At 44.3% G+C, this 20,644-nt stretch overlaps 1 protein-coding gene across 1 annotated transcript; it reads left to right on the top strand.

Moving 5' to 3' along the window:
* Positions 1-744: 744 nt before the first annotated feature.
* Positions 745-13,878, top strand: CAPS (calcyphosine). Its single transcript, XM_075850190.1, has 4 exons — positions 745-890; positions 4,040-4,217; positions 13,440-13,649; positions 13,777-13,878. Exons 1-4 carry the CDS (start codon positions 754-756, stop codon positions 13,876-13,878), a joined length of 627 nt encoding a protein of 208 aa, XP_075706305.1. The 5' UTR covers positions 745-753.
* The last annotated feature ends 6,766 nt before the right edge of the window (positions 13,879-20,644 follow it).

The following is a 20,644-nucleotide window of genomic DNA, read 5'->3' on the forward strand; positions in this document are numbered from 1 at the left end:
AGGAAGGAGATGAGGACCAGCGCTCACAGATCCATCGCTACGGGTGTCAGAAGGTAAGTAAACCGAACAGCCCGCGGCCAAGGACGCTATAATGCCAATTTATGCTGTGATTTGTCATTATACAAAAGAAAAACTGAAAAAAATAAAGTACCTATAATAAAAAAGATCTGATTGCTATAGAGTTAATATTAATATCATTTAATATTATTCCAAAGCATGTGTGATACGTTACAAAAGCATTAGGATGTCTGCTGCTTTACACAATGGTTGTCTCTGCATTTGCTTACATATTTAGGCTGGGTTCACACAACCTATTTTCAGACGTAAACGAGGCGTATTATGCTTCGTTTTATGTCTGAAAATACGGCTCCAATACCTCGGCAAACATCTGCCCATTCATTTGAATGGGTTTGTCGACGTACTGTGCCGACGACCTGTCATTTACGCGTCGTCGTTTGACAGCTGTCAAACGACAACGCGTAAAATGACTGCCTCGTCAAAGAAGTGCAGGACACTTCTTTGAAACGTAATTTGAGCCATTTTTCATTGAATTCAATGAAGAGCAGGTCAAGATTACGGGCGTCAAAGACGCCTCGCAAAATGCGAGAAGGATCATTTACGTCTGAAACGACGCAGCTGTTTTCTCCTGAAAACAGTCTGTAATTTCAGACGTAAAAGCCAGTTATCATGTGCACTTACCCTAAAAGTTCACCAGTCCTATCTGAAATTGTTTTGTGTTTTCCCAGGAACTTCATGGCTTCAATATCTCAACTGGAGCGAGACATGATATCTAAAGCTCGGCGCCAGATTCCCCAATGCCGGGACCCTGTAGAGAAGCTGAGACTGCAATGTCTGGCAAGAGGGGCATCTGGAATTAAAGGTCTTGGAAGGTAAGTTCAAGTAGTACAAAATCTTAATTAATGTTTCTGTGTTTCCTCATTAATATCAAGGTGTATAGCTCTAAGGCAGGGGTCTCAAACTCGGCCGGGTAAGTGGGCCGCATATAGAAAAAATGGGAAGTTGACGGGCCACATTACTTTCAAATTTTATACAATACAAAATTATTGTTAATCAATTAGTTATTTGAACTACTATAATAATACTACATTACTATAATAATACCGCTAGGTTTAAAATGTGAGATATTTCTCCACGTGCTTATTTCAACAATCCAGCTTTCCAGTTTAAGTGTCGCTAAATGCAATCCGGAGACTCAGTTAGCACACATGTCAAGATTGGGCAGTCCCTTTTTAGATAGTGCCACAGTGCCCTCGGTGGATGCTGCCGCTGTGCCCTCTGTGGATGCTGCCGCAGTGCCCTCTTTGGATGCTGCCGCTGTGCCCTCTGTGGATGCTGCCGCTGTGCCCTCTGTGGATGCTGCCACAGTACCCTCTGTAGATGCTGCCACAGTGCCCTCTGTAGATGCTGCCACAGTGCCCTCTGTAGATGCTGCCACACAGTCCTCTGTAGATGCTGCCACAGTGCCCTCTGTAGATAATGCAACACACCCCTAGATAAGGCCACAGTGCCCTCTGTAGATAAGGCCACAGTGCCCTCTGTAGATACTGCCACACACCCACTTGTAGATAATGCCACAATGCCCTCTGTAGATAATGCCACCCACAGTGACCTCTGTAGATAATGCAACATACCCCTAGATAATGCCACAGTGCCCTCTGTAGATGCTGCCACAGTGCACTCTGTAGATGCTGCCACAGTGCCCTCTGTAGATGCTGCCACAGTGCCCTCTGTAGGATGCTGCCACAGTGCCCTCTGTGGATGCTGCCGCTGTGCCCTCTGTGGATGCTGCCGCTGTGCCCTCTGTGGATGCTGCCACAGTACCCTCTGTAGATGCTGCCATAGTGCCCTCTGTAGATGCTGCCACAGTGCCCTCTGTAGATGCTGCCACAGTACCCTCCGTATATGCTGCCACAGTGCCCTCTGTATGTGCTGCCACTGTGTCCTCCGTAGATGATGCCACAGTGCCCTCCGCAGATGCTGCCACAGTGCCTTTCACAGATGCTGCCACAGTGCCCTTCGCAGATGCTGCCACAGTACCCTCCGCAGATGCTGCCACAGTGCCCTCCGCAGATGTTACCACAGTGATGTCAGGGGCTTGCCCAGAGCTGGAGTCCCGGAGCAGAGCCGCTTCTAGCACTCTGCCTGGGATTCCAGCTCTGCTCCTGACATCACTGTTCATATATGGACAGAGATGTCAGGGGCAACTCCAGAGCTGGAGTCCTGGGCAGAGCGCTAGTAGGCTCTTCCTGGGACTCCAGCTGTGCTCCTGACATCACTGGGACTCCTGCTCTGGGGAAGCCCCTGACATCATTGTTGATGTATGGACAGCGATGTCAGAGGCTTCCCCAGAGTCCCAGAGCAGAGCCTATACTAGCGCTCTGCCCGGGACTCCGCTCTGGGGAAGACCCTGACACACTGTCCATATATGGACAGCGATGTCAGGGAATTCCACAGAGTCCCGGAGCAAAGCTTATACTAGCGCTCTGCACGGGACTCCGGCTTTGGGGAAGCCCCAGACATCGTGTGTCCAAACATGGACAGCGATGTCAGGGAATTCCACAGAGTCCCGGAGCAGAGCCGATACTAGCGCTCTGCCCGGGACTCCGCTCTGGGCAAGACCCTGACACACTGTCCATATATTGGCAGCGATGTCAGGGAATTCCACAGAGTCCCGGAGCAGAGCCGATACTAGCGCTCTGCCCGGGACTCCACTCTGGGGAAGACCCTGACACACTGTCCATATATGGGCAGCGATGTCAGGGAATTCCACAGAGTCATGGAGCAGAGCCTGTACTAGCTCTCTGCCCGGGACTCCTCTCTGGGGAAGACCCTGACACACTGTCCATATGTTGACAGCGATGTCAGGGAATTCCACAGAGTCCCGGAGCAGAGCCTGTACTAGCGCTCTGCCCGGGACTCCGGCTCTGGGGAAGCCCCAGACATCGCTGTTCATATGTGGACAGCGATGTCAGGGAATTCCAGAGTCTCAGAGCAGAGCCGATACTAGCGGCTCTGTGTCCCGCGGGCCGCAGATGACAGCCCCAGGGGCCGCATGCGGTCCGCAGGCCCCGTTAGCTTGAGACCCCTGCTCTAGGGGGTGCAGAGGTAGCTATCACATAAAAGGACATCATCCCAATTTGGTATCCTCCAGGAAGGTATACATTGGTATTCTTTCTTTTCTTTTTTTTAACTGTATAGGAAAGTGCAGCCTCCTGCATATACATTTTTTTTTAACCTGGCATCCTATGCATAACGTATGCAGACACTGATACTGCAGAAATACTCTCTTCCATCTGTCCCCGGTGAGTTAGCAAGAAGTAGGGCAAAGATAAAAGGAACTGTGTCTACAGGATCAGACTACACAGGGTTTGTTTGCTGTCTGTTACCATTGAGACACACAGGTCTGCATAAGAAAAACAAAAGAAAAGGACATTTTTAATCAGGAATATAAACAAAGTTGCTTCATTCTTTATTTTAGATGCATTAGGACAATAAAAATAAATAAATACGGTAATTGGTTGCGAAGATGGACATAGCCTTTAGCATTTAAAGCTGTTCTTTTCCCTGAGTTATTAAACAATTCTATTCAGCCAATTTTCATTTACCGCAATCTCTACCCTTTATTTTCCAAAAGTGACAAAATTAATTCCAGGGATCAAATGATCAGCGCCATGTTTAGTCCTATTCAGTATCCCATGGATACATTACACAGGACTGGTACATGAGCTAAACCATTCTACTGTGCAGAGACAGGGGTCTACTGCACTATTATAAGAAAGATATGTGAGCAATATTATAAAATATTAGAAAACTGTAGGGTTCCCTATATTGCAAATGTGTAATGCAAAAATGAAAACTGTGAATACCCCTTTCAAATTTAGTGGTGATTTTTTTTATTATTATTTATGGAAATGAAATTTTCTGTTTTGGATGAAGTTACTACCCATATATACTTGTCATCAAGCCCACCTTTTATTAAAAGTCAGATGTTATATTTTTCTTATTTACCAAAATACAGGGCTTTTCGTATCATGGATGATAATTACAGTAACTCCTTAGATTTAGAAGAATTCTCCAAAGGACTGCAAAATTATGGTCTCTCTCTACAGCCAGAAGAAATACAGAAAATGTTTGAGCAATTTGACAAAAATGAAAATGGAACTATCAACTTTGATGAATTCTTGAACTCTGTCAGGGTGAGAGAAAAAATAACAGGCAATAGATGGCTTATGTATTTGTAAAAATTGACACGCCTTTGTTCTTGCATACAATTTTCTAATGTATTAGTTGGTTCATCAAGTTCCTATTTCTAGAAGTATTCTTTTCACGTGTCTAATATCCCCCATCAAAACTTTATTTGTGATTTTTTTTAATGAAGAGCTCATAATCAGAAATGTGCATATCTATTATACAAATTAAAAAATCATTACATATACTAATATTACACTCCAGAGATCTTAGACAGAAGTCATCCATAATGAGGTTTCCAGGATAAGTCAAAAGAGTTTGTTTTTATTCCAGAAAGAGCGTCACTCTTGTCCATGGCCTGTGTCTGGTACTGCAGTGTATCCCCATTCAAGTGAATGAGGCTGAGCGGAAATACCAGACACAGCCCAATAACAAAGGTTGTGCTGTTACTGGAACAAAGGAAACTGGTGCTGGACGATGCCTTTAAGAGTGGTAATTTTGTTTTTCAAATTCTCTTCTTTTGCTATTATTAAAGTTGATTTCATAGGCATTGGAACCCAAAGACCGCAACATAGTGCGGAAATTTGTAATTTGCCAAGTTGTCAATCACAGCATTTTATCAGCCGGTAACTTTCTATAGGGACTTAAGCAAGCCCCTCAACCAGTTAGCCGAGCGCCTGTTAGGCTTCATGCCCACTTCAGTATTTTTCTTCAGGGTGCTAGCCGCTTTTCTGACGGCTAGCACCCTGACCCATTCATTTCAATGGGGCCATGCACACTTCAGTTTTTTTGACGGTCCCGTTGCTCCGTTCCGACAAAAGTAGAGCATGTCCTACTTTGGTCTGAGATTCCGTGACTGTGAGGCCCATGCAAGTCAATGGGGCCGTCAATAAAAACTGAAGGCACACAGAAGGCATCCGTGTGCCGTCCGTGTAAGACGGAGCCATTGCCTAGGAACGGCAGGGCGGGCAGAAGTATATTAGAGATATTACACTAATCGGCAGCCACTTACCTCTATCCAGCACTGATAGAGAGAAGAGGCCGCTGATAAAAATAAAAAGCAGTTCATACAGTGAAGGAAATAAGTATTTGATCCCTTGCTGATTTTGTAAGTTTGCCCACTGTCAAAGTCATGAACAGTCTAGAATTTTTAGGCTAGGTTAATTTTACCAGTGAGAGATAGATTATATTTAAAAAAAAACAACAGAAAATCACATAGTCAAAATTCTATATATTTATTTGCATTGTGCACAGAGAAATAAGTATTTGATCCCCTACCATCCATTAAGAGTTCAGCCTCCTCCAGACCAGTTATACGCTCCAAATCAACTTGGTGCCTGCATTAAAGACAGCTGTCTTAAATGGTCACCTGTATAAAAGACTCCTGTCCACAGACTCAATTAATCAGTCTGACTCTAACCTCTACAACATGGGCAAGACCAAAGAGCTTTCTAAGGATGTCAGGGACAAGATCATAGACCTGCACAAGGCTGGAATGGGCTACAAAACCATAAGTAAGACGCTGGGTGAGAAGGAGACCACTGTTGGTGCAATAGTAAGAAAATGGAAGACATACAAAATGACTGTCAATCGACATCGATCTGGGGCTCGATGCAAAATCTTACCTCGTGGGGTATCCTTGATCCTGAGGAAGGTGAGAGCTCAGCCGAAAACTACACGGGGGGAACTTGTTAATGATCTCAAGGCAGCTGGGACCACAGTCACCAAGAAAACCATTGGTAACACATTACGCCGTAATGGATTAAAATCCTGCAGTGCCCGCAAGGTCCCCCTGCTCAAGAAGGCACATGTACAGGCCCATCTGAAGTTTGCAAATGAACATCTGGATGATTCCGAGAGTGATTGGGAAAAGGTGCTGTGGTCAGATGAGACTAAAATTGAGCTCTTTGGCATTAACTCAACTCGCCGTGTTTGGAGGAAGAGAAATGCTGCCTATGACCCAAAGAACACCGTCCCCACTGTCAAGCATGGAGGTGGAAACATTATGTTTTGGGGGTGTTTCTCTGCTAAGGGCACAGGACTACTTCACCGCATCAATGGGAGAATGGATGGAGCCATGTACCGTAAAATCCTGAGTGACAACCTCCTTCCCTCCACCAGGACATTAAAAATGGCTCGTGGCTGGGTCTTCCAGCACGACAATGACACGAAACATACAGCCAAGGCAACAAAGGAGTGGCTCAAAAAGAAGCACATTAAGGTCATGGAGTGGCCTAGCCAGTCTCCAGACCTGACGATCCGAGTTGCCAAGCGACAGCCTCGAAATCTTAATGATTTACAGATGATCTGCAAAGAGGAGTGGGCCAAAATTCCATCTAACATGTGTGCAAACCTCATCATCAACTACAAAAAAACATCTGACTGCTGTGCTTGCCAACAAGGGTTTTGCCACCAAGTATTAAGTCTTGTTTGCCAAAGGGATCAAATACTTATTTCTCTGTGCACAATGCAAATAAATATATATAATTTTGACTATGTGATTTTCTGTTTGTTTTTTTAAATATAATCTATCTCTCACTGGTAAAATTAAGCTAGCCTAAAAATTCTAGACTGTTCATGTCTTTGACAGTGGGCAAACTTACAAAATCAGCAAGGGATCAAATACTTATTTCCTTCACTGTACGTACCCCGGTCGTTGTCTTGGTGACGAGTCCCTCTTCTTCCTCCAGTCAGACCTTTCTGTATGGCTGCAGAGGTGGTCACGTGGGATGAAGCGCCATCCCTGGAGGTCGGCCTTCTGATGTCATCCAGTCCGGCGTGACCGCCACAACAGCCTGTGATTGGCTGCAGCGGTGACATGGGATGAAACGTCATCCCAGGAGGCCGGACAGGAGGAAAATGCAGGGAGTTCTGGGTAAGTATGAACTGATTTTTTTTATTTCATTAAAATGGTATTTTGCGAGAGCCGGGCATGGTCATTCTTCAGCGCTAGTTACAGGGTGCTGAAAGAGTTAATGGGCTGCACTGATCGGCGCTGAACAACCCTGCTCTTTCAGCAACCTGGACAGTACCATGCTCGGCGCTCGGAAACGGAAACACGGAGTGCATACGGGAGTGCACAAGGAAACCACACGGCCAACAAAAAGGGCCCACGGATCCGTCAAAAACGGCCGCTAAAACACGAACGAAGTGTGCACGAGGCCTTATAGTTTTTTTTAATTTAATCTATGCATGTTTCAGAAGTGGCTGCTCTTTGCAGGTTCTCAGTGAACCAGATTTTCTATGTATAAAAATGTTTCTTAGGATCTATTCCATGTTTTTAGCCTATATCAAACTTATACACTGTATGCAAAAAAAACATATACAGAAATAAATTGTAATGTATCCATAGTCTTCTAATGTTCAGATAAATTCTAATCATGTCTACTTTTGGCGTATGATTGAAAAAAACAACAACATATAAACTAAAGTATAAGGGTATGTTCACATGGAGTGTTTTCAGCTGTTTTCCCAGCCGTAAACGTCCCAAAATTGGCGGAAAAATCGGAAGCAGAACGCCTCCAAACATCTCAATGGTAAAAACGCCGTTCTGTTCCAATGGGGCATTTGAAACGACAATGAAAAAGAAGTGCATGTCATTTCTTCAGCCGTTTTTGGAGCCGTTTTTCATAGACTCTATAGAAAAACAGCTCCAAAAAGGGGCGTTAAAAACGCTGCGCAAAAACATGACTTTGATTAAAAAACATTTGAAAATCAGGAGCTGTTTTCCCTTCCCTATTTTGAGAAGCTTTTTATTTTGTGTGTGCACATACCCTAAGTGTGTTTTTTTTATAATGGCATCCAAACAGATGTATGGGTATAGGTTTGTATCCACTTGAACAAAAAAAAAAAGGCTAAAAAAAGTTCACTTTTAAATAACGCCTAAGTGAGCCAAACTACTCTTATGCTAATCCTAATTATGCCTTTTAGCATAATGCATAGTCATATCACTATTATTTGTTTCGGTAACATTCAACCCTGCCATCCATATCCATCATACAGTCTTATAAGTGGAAGACAGACATATTTATATCAGATAGTCTTTGCTGCTGTGAACTTTCCAATGATCTGCCTAGGCTACATGCACACATTGGGAAAGCTCTTGACGTCACTGTCCATATAGGCTCTGCCCGGGGATTCCGCTCCTAGAGGGGGCCCCTGACAGTCTCTGTCCATATATGGACAGTGACATCAGGGGCTCCCACTAGGAGCGGAGTCCCCCGCTAGAACGTTACCGACGCTCTGGCCGGGTATTCCCCACTTAGAAGGAGCCCCTGACATCACTGTCTATATGTGGATAGTGACGTCAGGGGCTCCTCCGGGAGCAGAATCACCTTCCAGAGCGTTGCCAACACTCTAGCCAGGGATTCTGCTTTTAGAGGAAAGCCCCTGACGTCACTGTCCATATACGGACATTGACATCAGGGGCTCCTCCAGAAGCAGAATACCCGGCCAGAGCATCGGCAACGCTCTTGCTGGGGACTCCGCTCCTAGAGGGAGCCCCTGACATCACTCTCCATGTATCGACAGAGATGTCAGGGGCTCCCTCTAGGAGCGGAGTCCCCGGCCAGAACGTTATGACACTCTGGCCGGATATTCCGCTTTTAGAGCAAGCCTCTGACTTCACTGTTAATATATGGACATTGACGTCAGGGGCTCCTCCAGAAGCATCGGCAACGCTCTGGCTGGGGCCTCCGCTCCTAGAGGGAGCTACAGTGGTGCTATCTACAGGGGAGAGGGGTGGTGCTATCTATAGGGATAGGTGGTGCACTATCTGGGGGGGTGTGGAGCTATCTAGGGAGTGTGTGGCACTATCTAGGGGGTGTGTGGCACTATCTAGGCGGGTGTGGCATTATCTGAGGTTGGTGTGGCACTATCTAGGGGATGTGTGGCACTATCTACAGTGTAGACTGTGGCACTATCTACATGGGCACTGTGGCACTATGTGGGCACTATGGCACTTTATATGTGAACACCATCTCACTTTATATGTGGGCACGATGGCACTATCTACACTGGGCACCGTGGCACTATGTGGGCACTGCCACTATCTATGTGGGCACTACCTACAGTGGGCACTGTGGCACTATCTGCAGGGGCATTGCGGCACTATCTACATGGCACTGTGGTGTTTTCAGGGGGTTGGGAAAAAAAGACCCTGACAAATAAAAAACATCAATTTTTTTAATGTCCATGAAAAACGGATGGCAAACAGATGACAAACAGCCATTAAAAACTACAGACTGGAAATGGATGAAAATTTGGAGACACACTGATGCAAAACGGCCATGAAAAACGGATCAGTTTTTAATGGCCATTTTTTTACTGTTTTATGAATGTAGCCTAACAAGAATTATAACTAAAACACACACCTTGAAAACAGAAAGGAATGTGAGCATACTCAGAGTGTGGATACAATCTGTAGTATGTTCACACGTTTTCAGGCGTATTTCGAATCGGCATACGCCTAAAAAAAAGCCTTGAAAAACACTAGCCAAACGCCTTCAAACAGCTTCCCATTGAAATTAATGTGAAATACGGCGTTTATTTCAGATGAGGCGTGTTGATGCAATTCCGGCCAAAAGTATATTAGACTGAAGTTTTAGGAAGGTGTGCCAACTGACACCTGTCTCAGTACACTTGTTCAGATCCAAATAAATCCAATCATTATTATTGAGAAAAGTAAGAGACACAGAGACAATGCTTTGTATACCCAAAATACTCCTATGACGTTTGTTGATCAAACAATGACAGTAATATCTTTAGAAAGGGGGATGGGCTTAGTGTTAACCAATCAGAGGCAATGTGACAATGACTCTCATTCAGCCAATAGCGTACAATGAGAATATTTCATATTGAGTTAATCACTGACATACAATACATTTTAAATGTAATATTATAATTTTCATGACATGCTTACGTCAGGCTGCATCTGCAATTTTGAACAATACCATTTTTCAAGCATGAATACAATGTTATCTCTTGCCCTGTTTCCCCTGAAATTCTACATAATCTCTGCCCTTGCTACAAACAGTATCCATTTTCTTTCAGGCCAGAATGAACTCTTATCTTACTGTCTTTCATTTACAATGAAAGACATTTTCATAGAATTGCAAGCTCAAGGCTAAGGCTTCAGGGTCCTGTTCTGACGTTCCGTCTGAGCTTTCCGTCAGAAAGGGACCCTGACTGGAACAAACGGAAACCATAGGATTCCGTTTGCATCACCATTGATTTCAATGGTGACGGATCCGGGGCCAATGGTTTCCGTTTGTCTCAGTTGTGCAAGGGTTCCTTCGTTTTGCCGAAATCAATACCATAGTTGAAACCTATGGTTTCAGTTTGTTTCAGTCAGGACTCCATTCTGATGGAAAGCTTCGACGGAACATCAGAATAGAGCCCTGACACATATGTGAACGAAGCCTAACACACACATTTCTTGTAGCAAACTTTAGATAAGAATTCAGAGAAACAAATAGCTGAGAAACATACATATCATCATTAATATACTTTTCTTAAAGGAATAATGACTAAGCACAAGATGGAGTCTTTTAGGATACAAGATGCCTGATGTACAAAATAGAATCATTTTACAAGGCGTGTTTTTACTCCGCTGTTTTAAAAAATGGCGCGTAAAAAGGAGCATGTCACTTCTTGAGGCGTTTTTGGAGCAGTTTTTCCATTGACACTGTGAAAAACGCCTCAAAAAAAACCTTTAAAAATGCCTGGAAATTAGAGGCTGTTTTCCCTTGAAAACAGCTCCGTAATTTTCAGACGATTTTTATTGTACGTGAGCATACCCTTAGAAACATGGCTCCCAAAGACTTACTTCATGCATGTACAAACTCCTGCTTGTTGTCTTCCATTTGTTTAGTTAGGATCCTGGGGATAATGAATGATAAGTAAAGCAATGTATATACAAAGTCAGACTGTATTCATAGCATGTTTAGTGTGTACTTTAGTGTGTAAAGGGGTCTTCCACTACCTGACAACTGATGACTATGGATAGGTCATCAGTATATGATCGGTGCGTGTCTGACACCCAGACCCTGCACCGAGCAGCAGCTCCTGCTGCCTGCAGGTACCGGATGTCATTGCATACTATGCGGTGTGCGGAGCTGGCTCCGTACACAGCATATCGGCCGTGCTGCAGTCAAAGGTGAACCTAGCTCCTTTGCTGCCTGAGGCGAACTATAGAAAGGTGCCCCACCCCCGAGTAACCCCAGCCGGACGTTCTGAATTTCTGCTGATTTCAGCGGCCTAGCGCGGATGGCATGATGCAGTAACGTAATCGCGCTAGGCTGCTTACGTAAACAGCGTGCTCTTGGACTGTTGTAGACCGCAGGCCTAAACCAGGCTGTGGTCTACGAGAGAAAACGGTGGGGCAGGGAACCAACGGCCCAGGGCTGGCCGAAATTTTAGCCTGGAGGCAGCACACAGCACTTGCCCAAGAGTACTGCAACATGTCAATTAAAAAATCTTCCACCAGAGGAAAAATGTTCCCAATGGTGGAGTAAAACAAAGCTTTATCTGGGCCTGGGACTTGGTACTCCGCCATGTGGAAACATTTTTCCCTCTGGCAAATGGCTTTTCAGTTGACAGGTAGCAGAGTTACATGAAGGGGAATTATTTTTCTTTAACCTCTAGATTCTAGTGCATTGCAGGGGAGAAGAGAAGTGTATATTTTTTTATTTTTCATACTTTTTTTTTTTTTCCGGTTGGTTCCAATGGACCGTTTGGACTACGTTGTAGATTTTTTGGTCTACTTTGATCTATGTTTTTTTTGTTGTTTTTTTTTAAATAAAATGGTGAAAGCGGGTTCTGTGAGGGAGTTTTTAGTTCAATTACAAACGGTTTCTTTTGTCCATGTTTTTTTTAATACATTATTATCGCCAGTGTAATGGCCGCTATCTGATTGACAGCATCCATTACTAAGGCTGGTGCTTACTGTTAACAAGTAAAAAAGCTAGCACCAACCTCCCATTATTACCACGGTACCTAACGCCACCAGGGGTACCGGGAAGAGTTGGGTACGATCCAATACCTGAACATCTGAAGCGACGGCCGGGCACCGTCATCAGTTCAGATGGCCGCAAAAAAAAGGCCGTGTGTGTGTGAGGCCATACTGTATATACATACATTACACACACACACACACACACACACACACACACACACACGCTCAGATACATACACATATACTTTACACATACAGTACATACATTACACACTATACATACACATTACATTGACCTTTTGTGCAGGTAGCTGCCTATATGGATCTTCTCTCGCTGTGCAGGGAGACTCCAGAGAAAATCAGTAGAAGAGGTGGTGAGTCCATGGCAGTATTGCCCCTCAGCCACTTCATGCCGGCAGCAGTGCAGTGCAGACACACCCTGTTCGCCGCCCTCTCCGTCCCTACACTGAGCAGGACCATATTACAATGGCGACATAAGGGTGGAGAGCAGGGGGGGAAGTCAGGGGGGGAGGTTATTAAGGTGGCACAGGAGAGATGTTCTCTTAAGGGGGCAGCACATCTTGCAGCTGCTGATAAGTGGTGGAAACGTCGGGCAGCATCTCTGTAATGCCGCCCCCTCTGAGACTCTGCAGGGTACCGTCTGAGGCCAGAGGTTCAACTCGCCTCATGGTAAGTGCGGCCCTGGCTGGAGTACTGCTTGGCCGCTATTTCGTGACCGGAGCAAACTGCTTCCTGATGCCCGGAGGCAGCCGGAGCAGCTGATCAGTGTGGGGATCGTTGAGTGGGAATCTGAACTTCCCACTCCCGTCTCCAAAACATTTCCTGTACCGCACAAGTTCTCTGGAATGCGCTACCCTAGGCAAACAGATTAGTTCCCAACATCTACAGATTTTAGCGTGAGCTAAAAATACATATTTTTAGGCAGGCCTATTACATTCCCTAATGCGCTTCATATCTATGCATACACAGACACTGGTCGGCTGATCGGCTCATGCACCCCTTTTTCCTCATAGATTGTAAGCTCTTCTTTGATTTGTTAATTATTTTGTTACTATGTAATGTCTGATATTGTCTGTATATGTTCCCTCTGAATTGTAAAGTGCTGTGGAATATGTTGGAACTATATAAATTAACATTATGATTATTATTTTATTGACATTTATTGTTTACTGCTTTTCATGTGGATATAATAACTATATAAATCTTTTAACAGCTACAAATGTAATAACAATGAGAGCTCATTATTTCTCCGCAGCCTCCAATGTCCAGTGCTCGCAGACAAGTTATACTACAGGCTTTTCAGAAAATGGATAAGACAGGAGATGGAGTAATTACTATTGAAGACCTGAAAGGCGTCTACAACCCAAAATTTCACCAGAAATATCAGAATGGAGAGTGGAATGAGAGACAAGTTTTCCAGAAATTTTTGGAGAACTTTGATTCACCCAATAACAAGGATGGACTGGTATGTGTCATTGCATAAAACACTATATAAATATGCTCATATATGAGATGGAAGAAAAGCAGCAGGCTTGGCATACTGTGCAAATGTTTCTTTTTGCTTTAAGTTCTTGTTTTTTGTTTTTTTTTAGGTGACAGAAGAAGAATTCCTGAATTACTACAGTGGGGTCAGTGCCTCTATAGACAGTGACGCATACTTTGTCGTGATGATGAAGAACGAATGGAAAATTTAAATTTTTTTTTTGTTTCCCACTATTCCATCAAACTAGTGACCTTACCATATATGTGTATATATATCATCCTTAACAAAGCACTCCTAGAAAAATGGATTACATTCTTCATTATTACACATCTAGAGGCAGTGTACTAACAGGCTTGGTTTTGAGTCACAAATTCGATTTTATGAATAGTCGCTTCCGTGGATTATCCTGTCATATGTGATACATTCTACGTGTATCTTATACTCTGGCGTGACATGTTTATCATTTACTTTTTTTATACAACTGTTCTAGCATTGCTCTATGCAGCATCAGGTGTAAATAAAGGAATCAGTCTTAAAAGGGTATTGTAAAGGATCTGCCAGGCACAGCTTCTGTGTCAACGCCCATAGGTAATCAGTCTGCACCTGCTTCTATGTCTGTGAGACTGACTCCATCTTCCACCACTCAGGATGGCAGGCTTAGGAGTGGGAGAGCCTATCACAGCCTGGCCAGACGGAGCTAGCTCCCGCCCTCTGTCTATTTATACCTGCCTTTCCTGTTCCTCCTTGCTTGTGATTCTTCTCGTTTGGTTTCCTGGCCCTGCTGCAGCTTCTGAACTATTTGACCCTGCTTCATACTGACCCTGGCTTACTGACTACTCTCCTGCTCTGCGTTTGGTACCTCGTACACTCCTGGTTTGACTCGGCTTGTTCACTACTCTCCTGCTCTGCGTTTGGTACCTCGTACACTCCTGGTTTGACTCGGCTCGTTCACCACTCTTGTTGCTCACGGTGTTGCTGTGGGTAACTGCCCCATTTTCCTTGGCTTCTGTGTACCCTTGTCTGTTTGTCTGTCGTGCACTTACTGAGCGTAGGGACCGTCACCCAGTTGTACCCCGTCGCCTAGAGCGGGTCGTTGCAAGTAGGCAGGGACTGAGTGGCGGGTAGATTAGGGCTCACTTGTCTGTTTCCCTACCCCCATCATTATAGGTATTCTCAGAATTATCGCCTCTCCACACAATAGGTGATAATTGACCATTCTGGCAATACCCCTTTAATGCTCTTTTCATGTTCCTGGATCAGGTCTTGGCCGTACACTATTATAAGAGTATGGCTCCCCGACACTAAAGATAATTAACAGCTGCATGAGTAACTTTTTGTATGAATTGGCGTTGTGCAGTCACAAAAGGAATTTTTTGATAGTCTATGAAGTTCAACCTGTTATTAAAGGCTATGTAGACCTTTTAATGGTATATTTATTTTTTTAATAAAAAGGTCAGTCAGTGTGATTGATGTAACTTTATAAATAGTTTTTATTAAAAATTATTTTAAGTTTTTGAGATACAGCTGCTCTGTATTCTCTACACAGAGCAGCTGTATCTTTCGCTATGACCTGAATCCATCAGTCCCACGGATCTGGCGGGTTCAGTGTCAGCAAGTCCTGCGTGTACCTGACACACAGGATCCACCTGTAATCTATTACATCTAAGGCTTCGTTCACATCTGCGTTGGGCTTCCGTTCATTGGTTCCGTCAGACCTTTCCATCAGGGGAACCCATTCTCGGAAACCAAATGGAAACCATAGCTTTCCATTTGCATTACCATTGATTTCAATGGTAATGCTTCCGATGCAAATGGTTTCCGTTTGTCTCCGTTCTGTGAGGTTTCAGTTTTTCTGCCGGGATCAATAGCGTAGTCGACTGCACTATTGATTCTGCAAAAAACTGAAACCTCATGGAACATAAACAAAATGGAAACCATTTGCAGCGGAAATGGAAACGGAAATCTATGGTTTCCGTTCAAGGGTTCCCCTGACGGAAAGGTCTTACGGAACCCATGAACGGAAGCCTGACGCAGATGTGAACGAAGCCTAAATTATGAGCTTAGATGTGATACATTACAGGAGGACCCGCTGACACTGGACACATCAATCCCGTGGACCTGACAGGAACAGGATTTAGAGAACGATACAGCTGCTCTCTATAAAGAAAACAGAGCAGCTGTATCTCAAAAAGTAAAAATAATTTTTAATAAAAACTATTTATAAAGTTGCACCAATCACACTGACTGACCTTTTTATTTTTGAAAAAATGCCACTCAAAGGTTTACATAGCATTTAAGAGCTGATTGCAGCCATCAGGAAAATTCAGGGAACTGCAAATGACATGCCCACTATATACTGTATATCCAAAAGTTGATGCTTGGATATACTGTGGGATAAAAGTTATAAATGCCAAATGACCAAGCCTACATTAACTAAGCCTAGATTTTTATACTTCCTCATAATGTAGATATATAATGTGCAGCATGTAGCATAATCTGTCACACAAATAAACTAAAAACTGATCATATAATAATTTTAATTAGTGTTATTCTTTACTTGCAAGTAAGGTAAGAAGTAATGTAAGAACTGTGATGTTAATAATTTATCTATAAGTCCCAGTAATGTAGTGGAGTAAAATACCATCTACATTAAATAGTAATTGGCTTCAATAGTGACAAGTCTGTGTGTCCAGGGGTGTTACAATAGGGCAGCAATAGTCAACTTGTGGACCGCGGTCCACATCTAGGCCGGGGACGCTGTGGCTAGGATCTGAATATTCTGTGCGGAAGCACAAGGAAATGTAGAAGACTCAGGAGCGGGAGTCTTATTAAGGCACCATGCACACGACCATAGATTTAATCGGTAATTCCGGACCCATTCACTTCTATGGCCGACGGAAACCTTCCCGTATATTTACGGGTAGGTGTCCGGGCCGTAGAAAGCTTCCGTAAAAAAAATAGGACATGTCCTATTTTTTTATTTTACGGACCGCGCTCCCATACTTTATATTGGGAGAGCGGACGACTGTCCGCGGCTGTCTGCGGCCGGCCATAGCCGTAATCACGGACTGTGATTATGGCCGTGTGCAGGGGGCCTTAGGCGGGATTCACACGACCGGGTCCCGCCCGAGTGTCGGCCGGTAAAATCGGCCATTTTGCCCGGCCGGTTTGCATTAAGTTTTGCAGCCGTGCCGGGCCGGGCAGATCCGGACAGTGACATCAGCGGCAACTCCTGAAGGGGAATCCCCATGTGTTCGGGGATTCCGCTTCAGGAGTTTCCCCTGATGTCACTGCCCAGATATGGACAGAGACATCAAGCGCTCTGTCCAGGAGCGGAATCCCCGAAAACACGGGGATTCCGCTCCTTCAAGGAGCTAAAGTGCGGCTAGCACATAGCAGAGCGGGGAGATACTTCCCCGCTCTGCTATAGTGGCGTCGCTACAGTAGTAGCAGCCGCAGCAGCTGCAGCTGCTAGCGGCGCCATCGAAGGTGTCGCCGGGCCAGGGTGCTTTTAAAACAAGCAGGGGAAGGGAGCCAGCGCAGCGCTCCCTTCCACCTGCTGTACACCCCGGCCCTGCCACACAGTGTACAGCGATGCCATTCGTCCGAATGGCATCTACTCCTCCTCCTCACATGCACTCTGCGCTGTGAGGAGGAGGAGATAGAGCGCAAGCGCCGGAAAACCCGGCCATCACTCGGGACACATCCCGGTGATGGCCGTGTAATACCCGGCCCCATAGACTTCTATGGGAGCCGGGCGGCCGGGTACCCGAGCGAAGATAGAGCATGTCCTATTTTTTGACGGCCGGTTTTTCCGGCCGTCAAAAAATCGGTCGTGTGAATAGCCCCATTAGGGGTCTATTATTCCTAATGCCGGCCGATTTATGAACGAGGCCTTAGGGTTTGTTTTTTTCCTACTACAAAGGTGAAAAGATGAGTAGTTGCATATCTAATCACCCCCTGCACATATTCAGGACATTTGTCAACTCCATGACTCAAATGTTTACAGTGTCTGGATCTCAGAGATTTTTCAAAATGTATCTACTTTCAGAAAATATATGGTAATGTGGGTACATTATGATTTTTTTATTTTGTAATTAATTCATTTTTTGTGTATAGCAAAAGTGTTAAAATTCCCCCGACAGCGAATGGATTAACTGGTGCCATCTGTTGTATATTTATGGCAATGGCGCTAAGAAATAGCGGCAAGCACCATAAGTGTACGACATAGGGATGGTCCCGGTAAAGGAACTGCGCCTGCACCATCCGCAGCGGGTGTTAGGCCTTATTCACACGAACGTAGTTCACGGCCGTAATACGCGCGTGAAAATCACACGGACCTATGTAACGCAATGGGGCCGTTCAGACTGTCCGTGATTTTCACGCAGCGTATGTCCGCTGCGTAAAACTCACGACATGTCCCATACTTGGGCGTTTTTCACGCATCACGCACCCATTGAATTCAATGGGTGCGTGAAAATCACGCGCGACACAAGGACGCACTTCCGTGTGCTGCGCGTGATTCGCGCAACAGTTGTTAAAGAAATGAAGGAACAAATGAAACCACCTCCTTCATTTCTGTTTATTAACATAAAAACAGGGTGTCATAACGATGCCATATGCGCGAAAATCACGCAGCCACGCACCACATACTGATGACACACGCAACTGCAACGCACCAACAACGCTGCGTTTTTTGCGCGCACAAAACGCAGACGTTCGTGTGAATAAGGCCTTTGCTGTATATTGCAGCCGACAATCTGCTGCAATGGCGGATTCGGAGATAACTAACATCCCCACCGTTTAACTCCTCAGATGCTGCAGTCAATAGCGACTGCGGTATCAAAGTGGTTAGACAGAGGGACAAAGGGATCCTTCTGTCACCCCATTGGCGCCCTCGTGACGTGATCGCTAGGTGTCGATGGGTTTCCATAGTCAGTGGCCTAAAGACGGTATCCCATCTGTGTATATCTCAGGGGAGAGGCTTAAAAGAATGCCTGTCAGTTTTACCCTAACAGTAAAAACTCCACGACAGCATCCATATGGCAAAAAAGTTCAAGTGTTTATTAACACATTCCAATACAGCGTGCAACGTTTCGTCTCGTACAGGAGTCTTTGTCATATTTGACAAAGACTCCTATGCGAGTCGAAAGGTTGCACGCTGAATTGCGATGGGTTAATAAACAAACTTTTTTTGCCATATACATGCAGTCATGGAGTTTTTACAGTATGTGACGGTCTGAACCAGGATTTTTGGACATTTCTAATTTTGTATCCTCTCTAACCTGAACTTAACTGGTTGCCGACCGCCAACTGTTTATATATACAGCTGGCAATCTAGGTCCTTAAAACCGGCACCATAGTGTATCTACAGCGTGGGTTTTAGCTGGTTGCCCGAGTGATCGGGCAGCTGAATGTCGGGTGCCAGGCAGTCAGTGACTGCCGTTGACCCTGGAGAGAAGATAGAAGTAGCTTTTACTATTTCTATCTTCTCTGATTGCTTGAACACAGTGCTCAGTGAGCGCTGTGTATAGAATAGAGGCAAAGGCAGCAGCAGCACTGCTGCCTCTGTTGGTCCCGGTGATCATGTGACTGGTCACATGATTGCCGGTATTCTGTTAGTGAGAAACTGCTACTGCGTCTAATTAGCTGAGGTGAAAAAAAAGGTGTAAAAGAAAAAAAAAATTATAATAAAGTCCCACAAAGGTCTTTTCTGGCCTTTGAGGGACAGACCATAACAATAAAAAAATAAAAGTAGGATAAAGTGCAAAAAAACAAAATGATAAATACACATAAATACCACCGCAAACAAAACTTTCCCCACATCAATCATTGTCGTAATGCTAGCCCTGACCCAATTACCCTAAAATAGACATGTAATATACCAAAATTTCCGTTAGACAATGATGATCACAAATAAAAGGTCTATTTTAGGGTAAAACTATATTATTACCAGAAAAAAATTAGCTGAAAGTAAAGCATATTTCTTTACAATTATTTTCAAATTATAAGTCTGGAAATTCTAAAATAACAAAAAGGATGTGTATAAAATGATGACAAAAGAAACATACATTATCTACGAAAAATACGTTGCAGAACTCACATTGTTAACCCAACAAATAAAAAAGTTTCAGCCATTTAACTAACGTGTGCTAAAAACGGTGTCTGGTCCAGAAGGCTCAAAATAACTCGGTCCTGAACCGGTTAATTGTGTGAGTGCTGTGGGCATCTTTATCTTTATGGCAGTTTTACACTGACAGGCACAATACATAAGTAGTGCAAGGGGCATTGCTAGGGTCTTAAAAGATCGCACAAGCCCCGAGACACATGTTTACATATCGGAGATAGCAAATCTATAAGGCTTAAGGGGGTTTTACACTGGCCGATTATTGTGCAGACAAGCGTTCATAGAACGCTCATTACAAAAAATTGCCCTGTATAAACGCTCGATCATCTGCTGGTTGTATCGTTTTAAAAAAGTAAAATATTATCATTGTTGGCAGCACATCTCCCTGTGTAAACCGGGAGACGCGCTGCCAACATGATAATAATGTATGGGAACGAGCGATCAGAGTAACGGCCGGTGTAAAAGGCCCTTTAGGCCACTACACCACTGAATAGAATTGGATGTATTGTCTCAGAAGACAGTATCACACATGATAGGCTTAGATAGAGGGCCCAGCTGGCTGAAATTGCGGCTCCAGTGCTGGACCCAATTTTTATGTATTACAATTTTTTTTTGTGGGTTTATGCTTTTTTTACCGGTTCGGTTGTTGGACTACTTTGGATTCGAGGTAAACTTCGATAACGGCGTTTTTTTTCTCTCAATAAAATGGTAACGAGGATTGTGTGGGTTTTTTTATTTGAATAAAATATTTTTTCTATGTCCTTGTATTTTTTTAACTTTTTTACTACCACCTTAGTAATGGCCACTGACTGATTGACAGCGTCCATTACTAAGGCGGGGCTTCAATTTA

The sequence above is a fragment of the Rhinoderma darwinii genome, chromosome 1 (assembly GCF_050947455.1).
Source record: "Rhinoderma darwinii isolate aRhiDar2 chromosome 1, aRhiDar2.hap1, whole genome shotgun sequence".
In the NCBI taxonomy this organism is placed as follows: domain Eukaryota; kingdom Metazoa; phylum Chordata; class Amphibia; order Anura; family Rhinodermatidae; genus Rhinoderma; species Rhinoderma darwinii.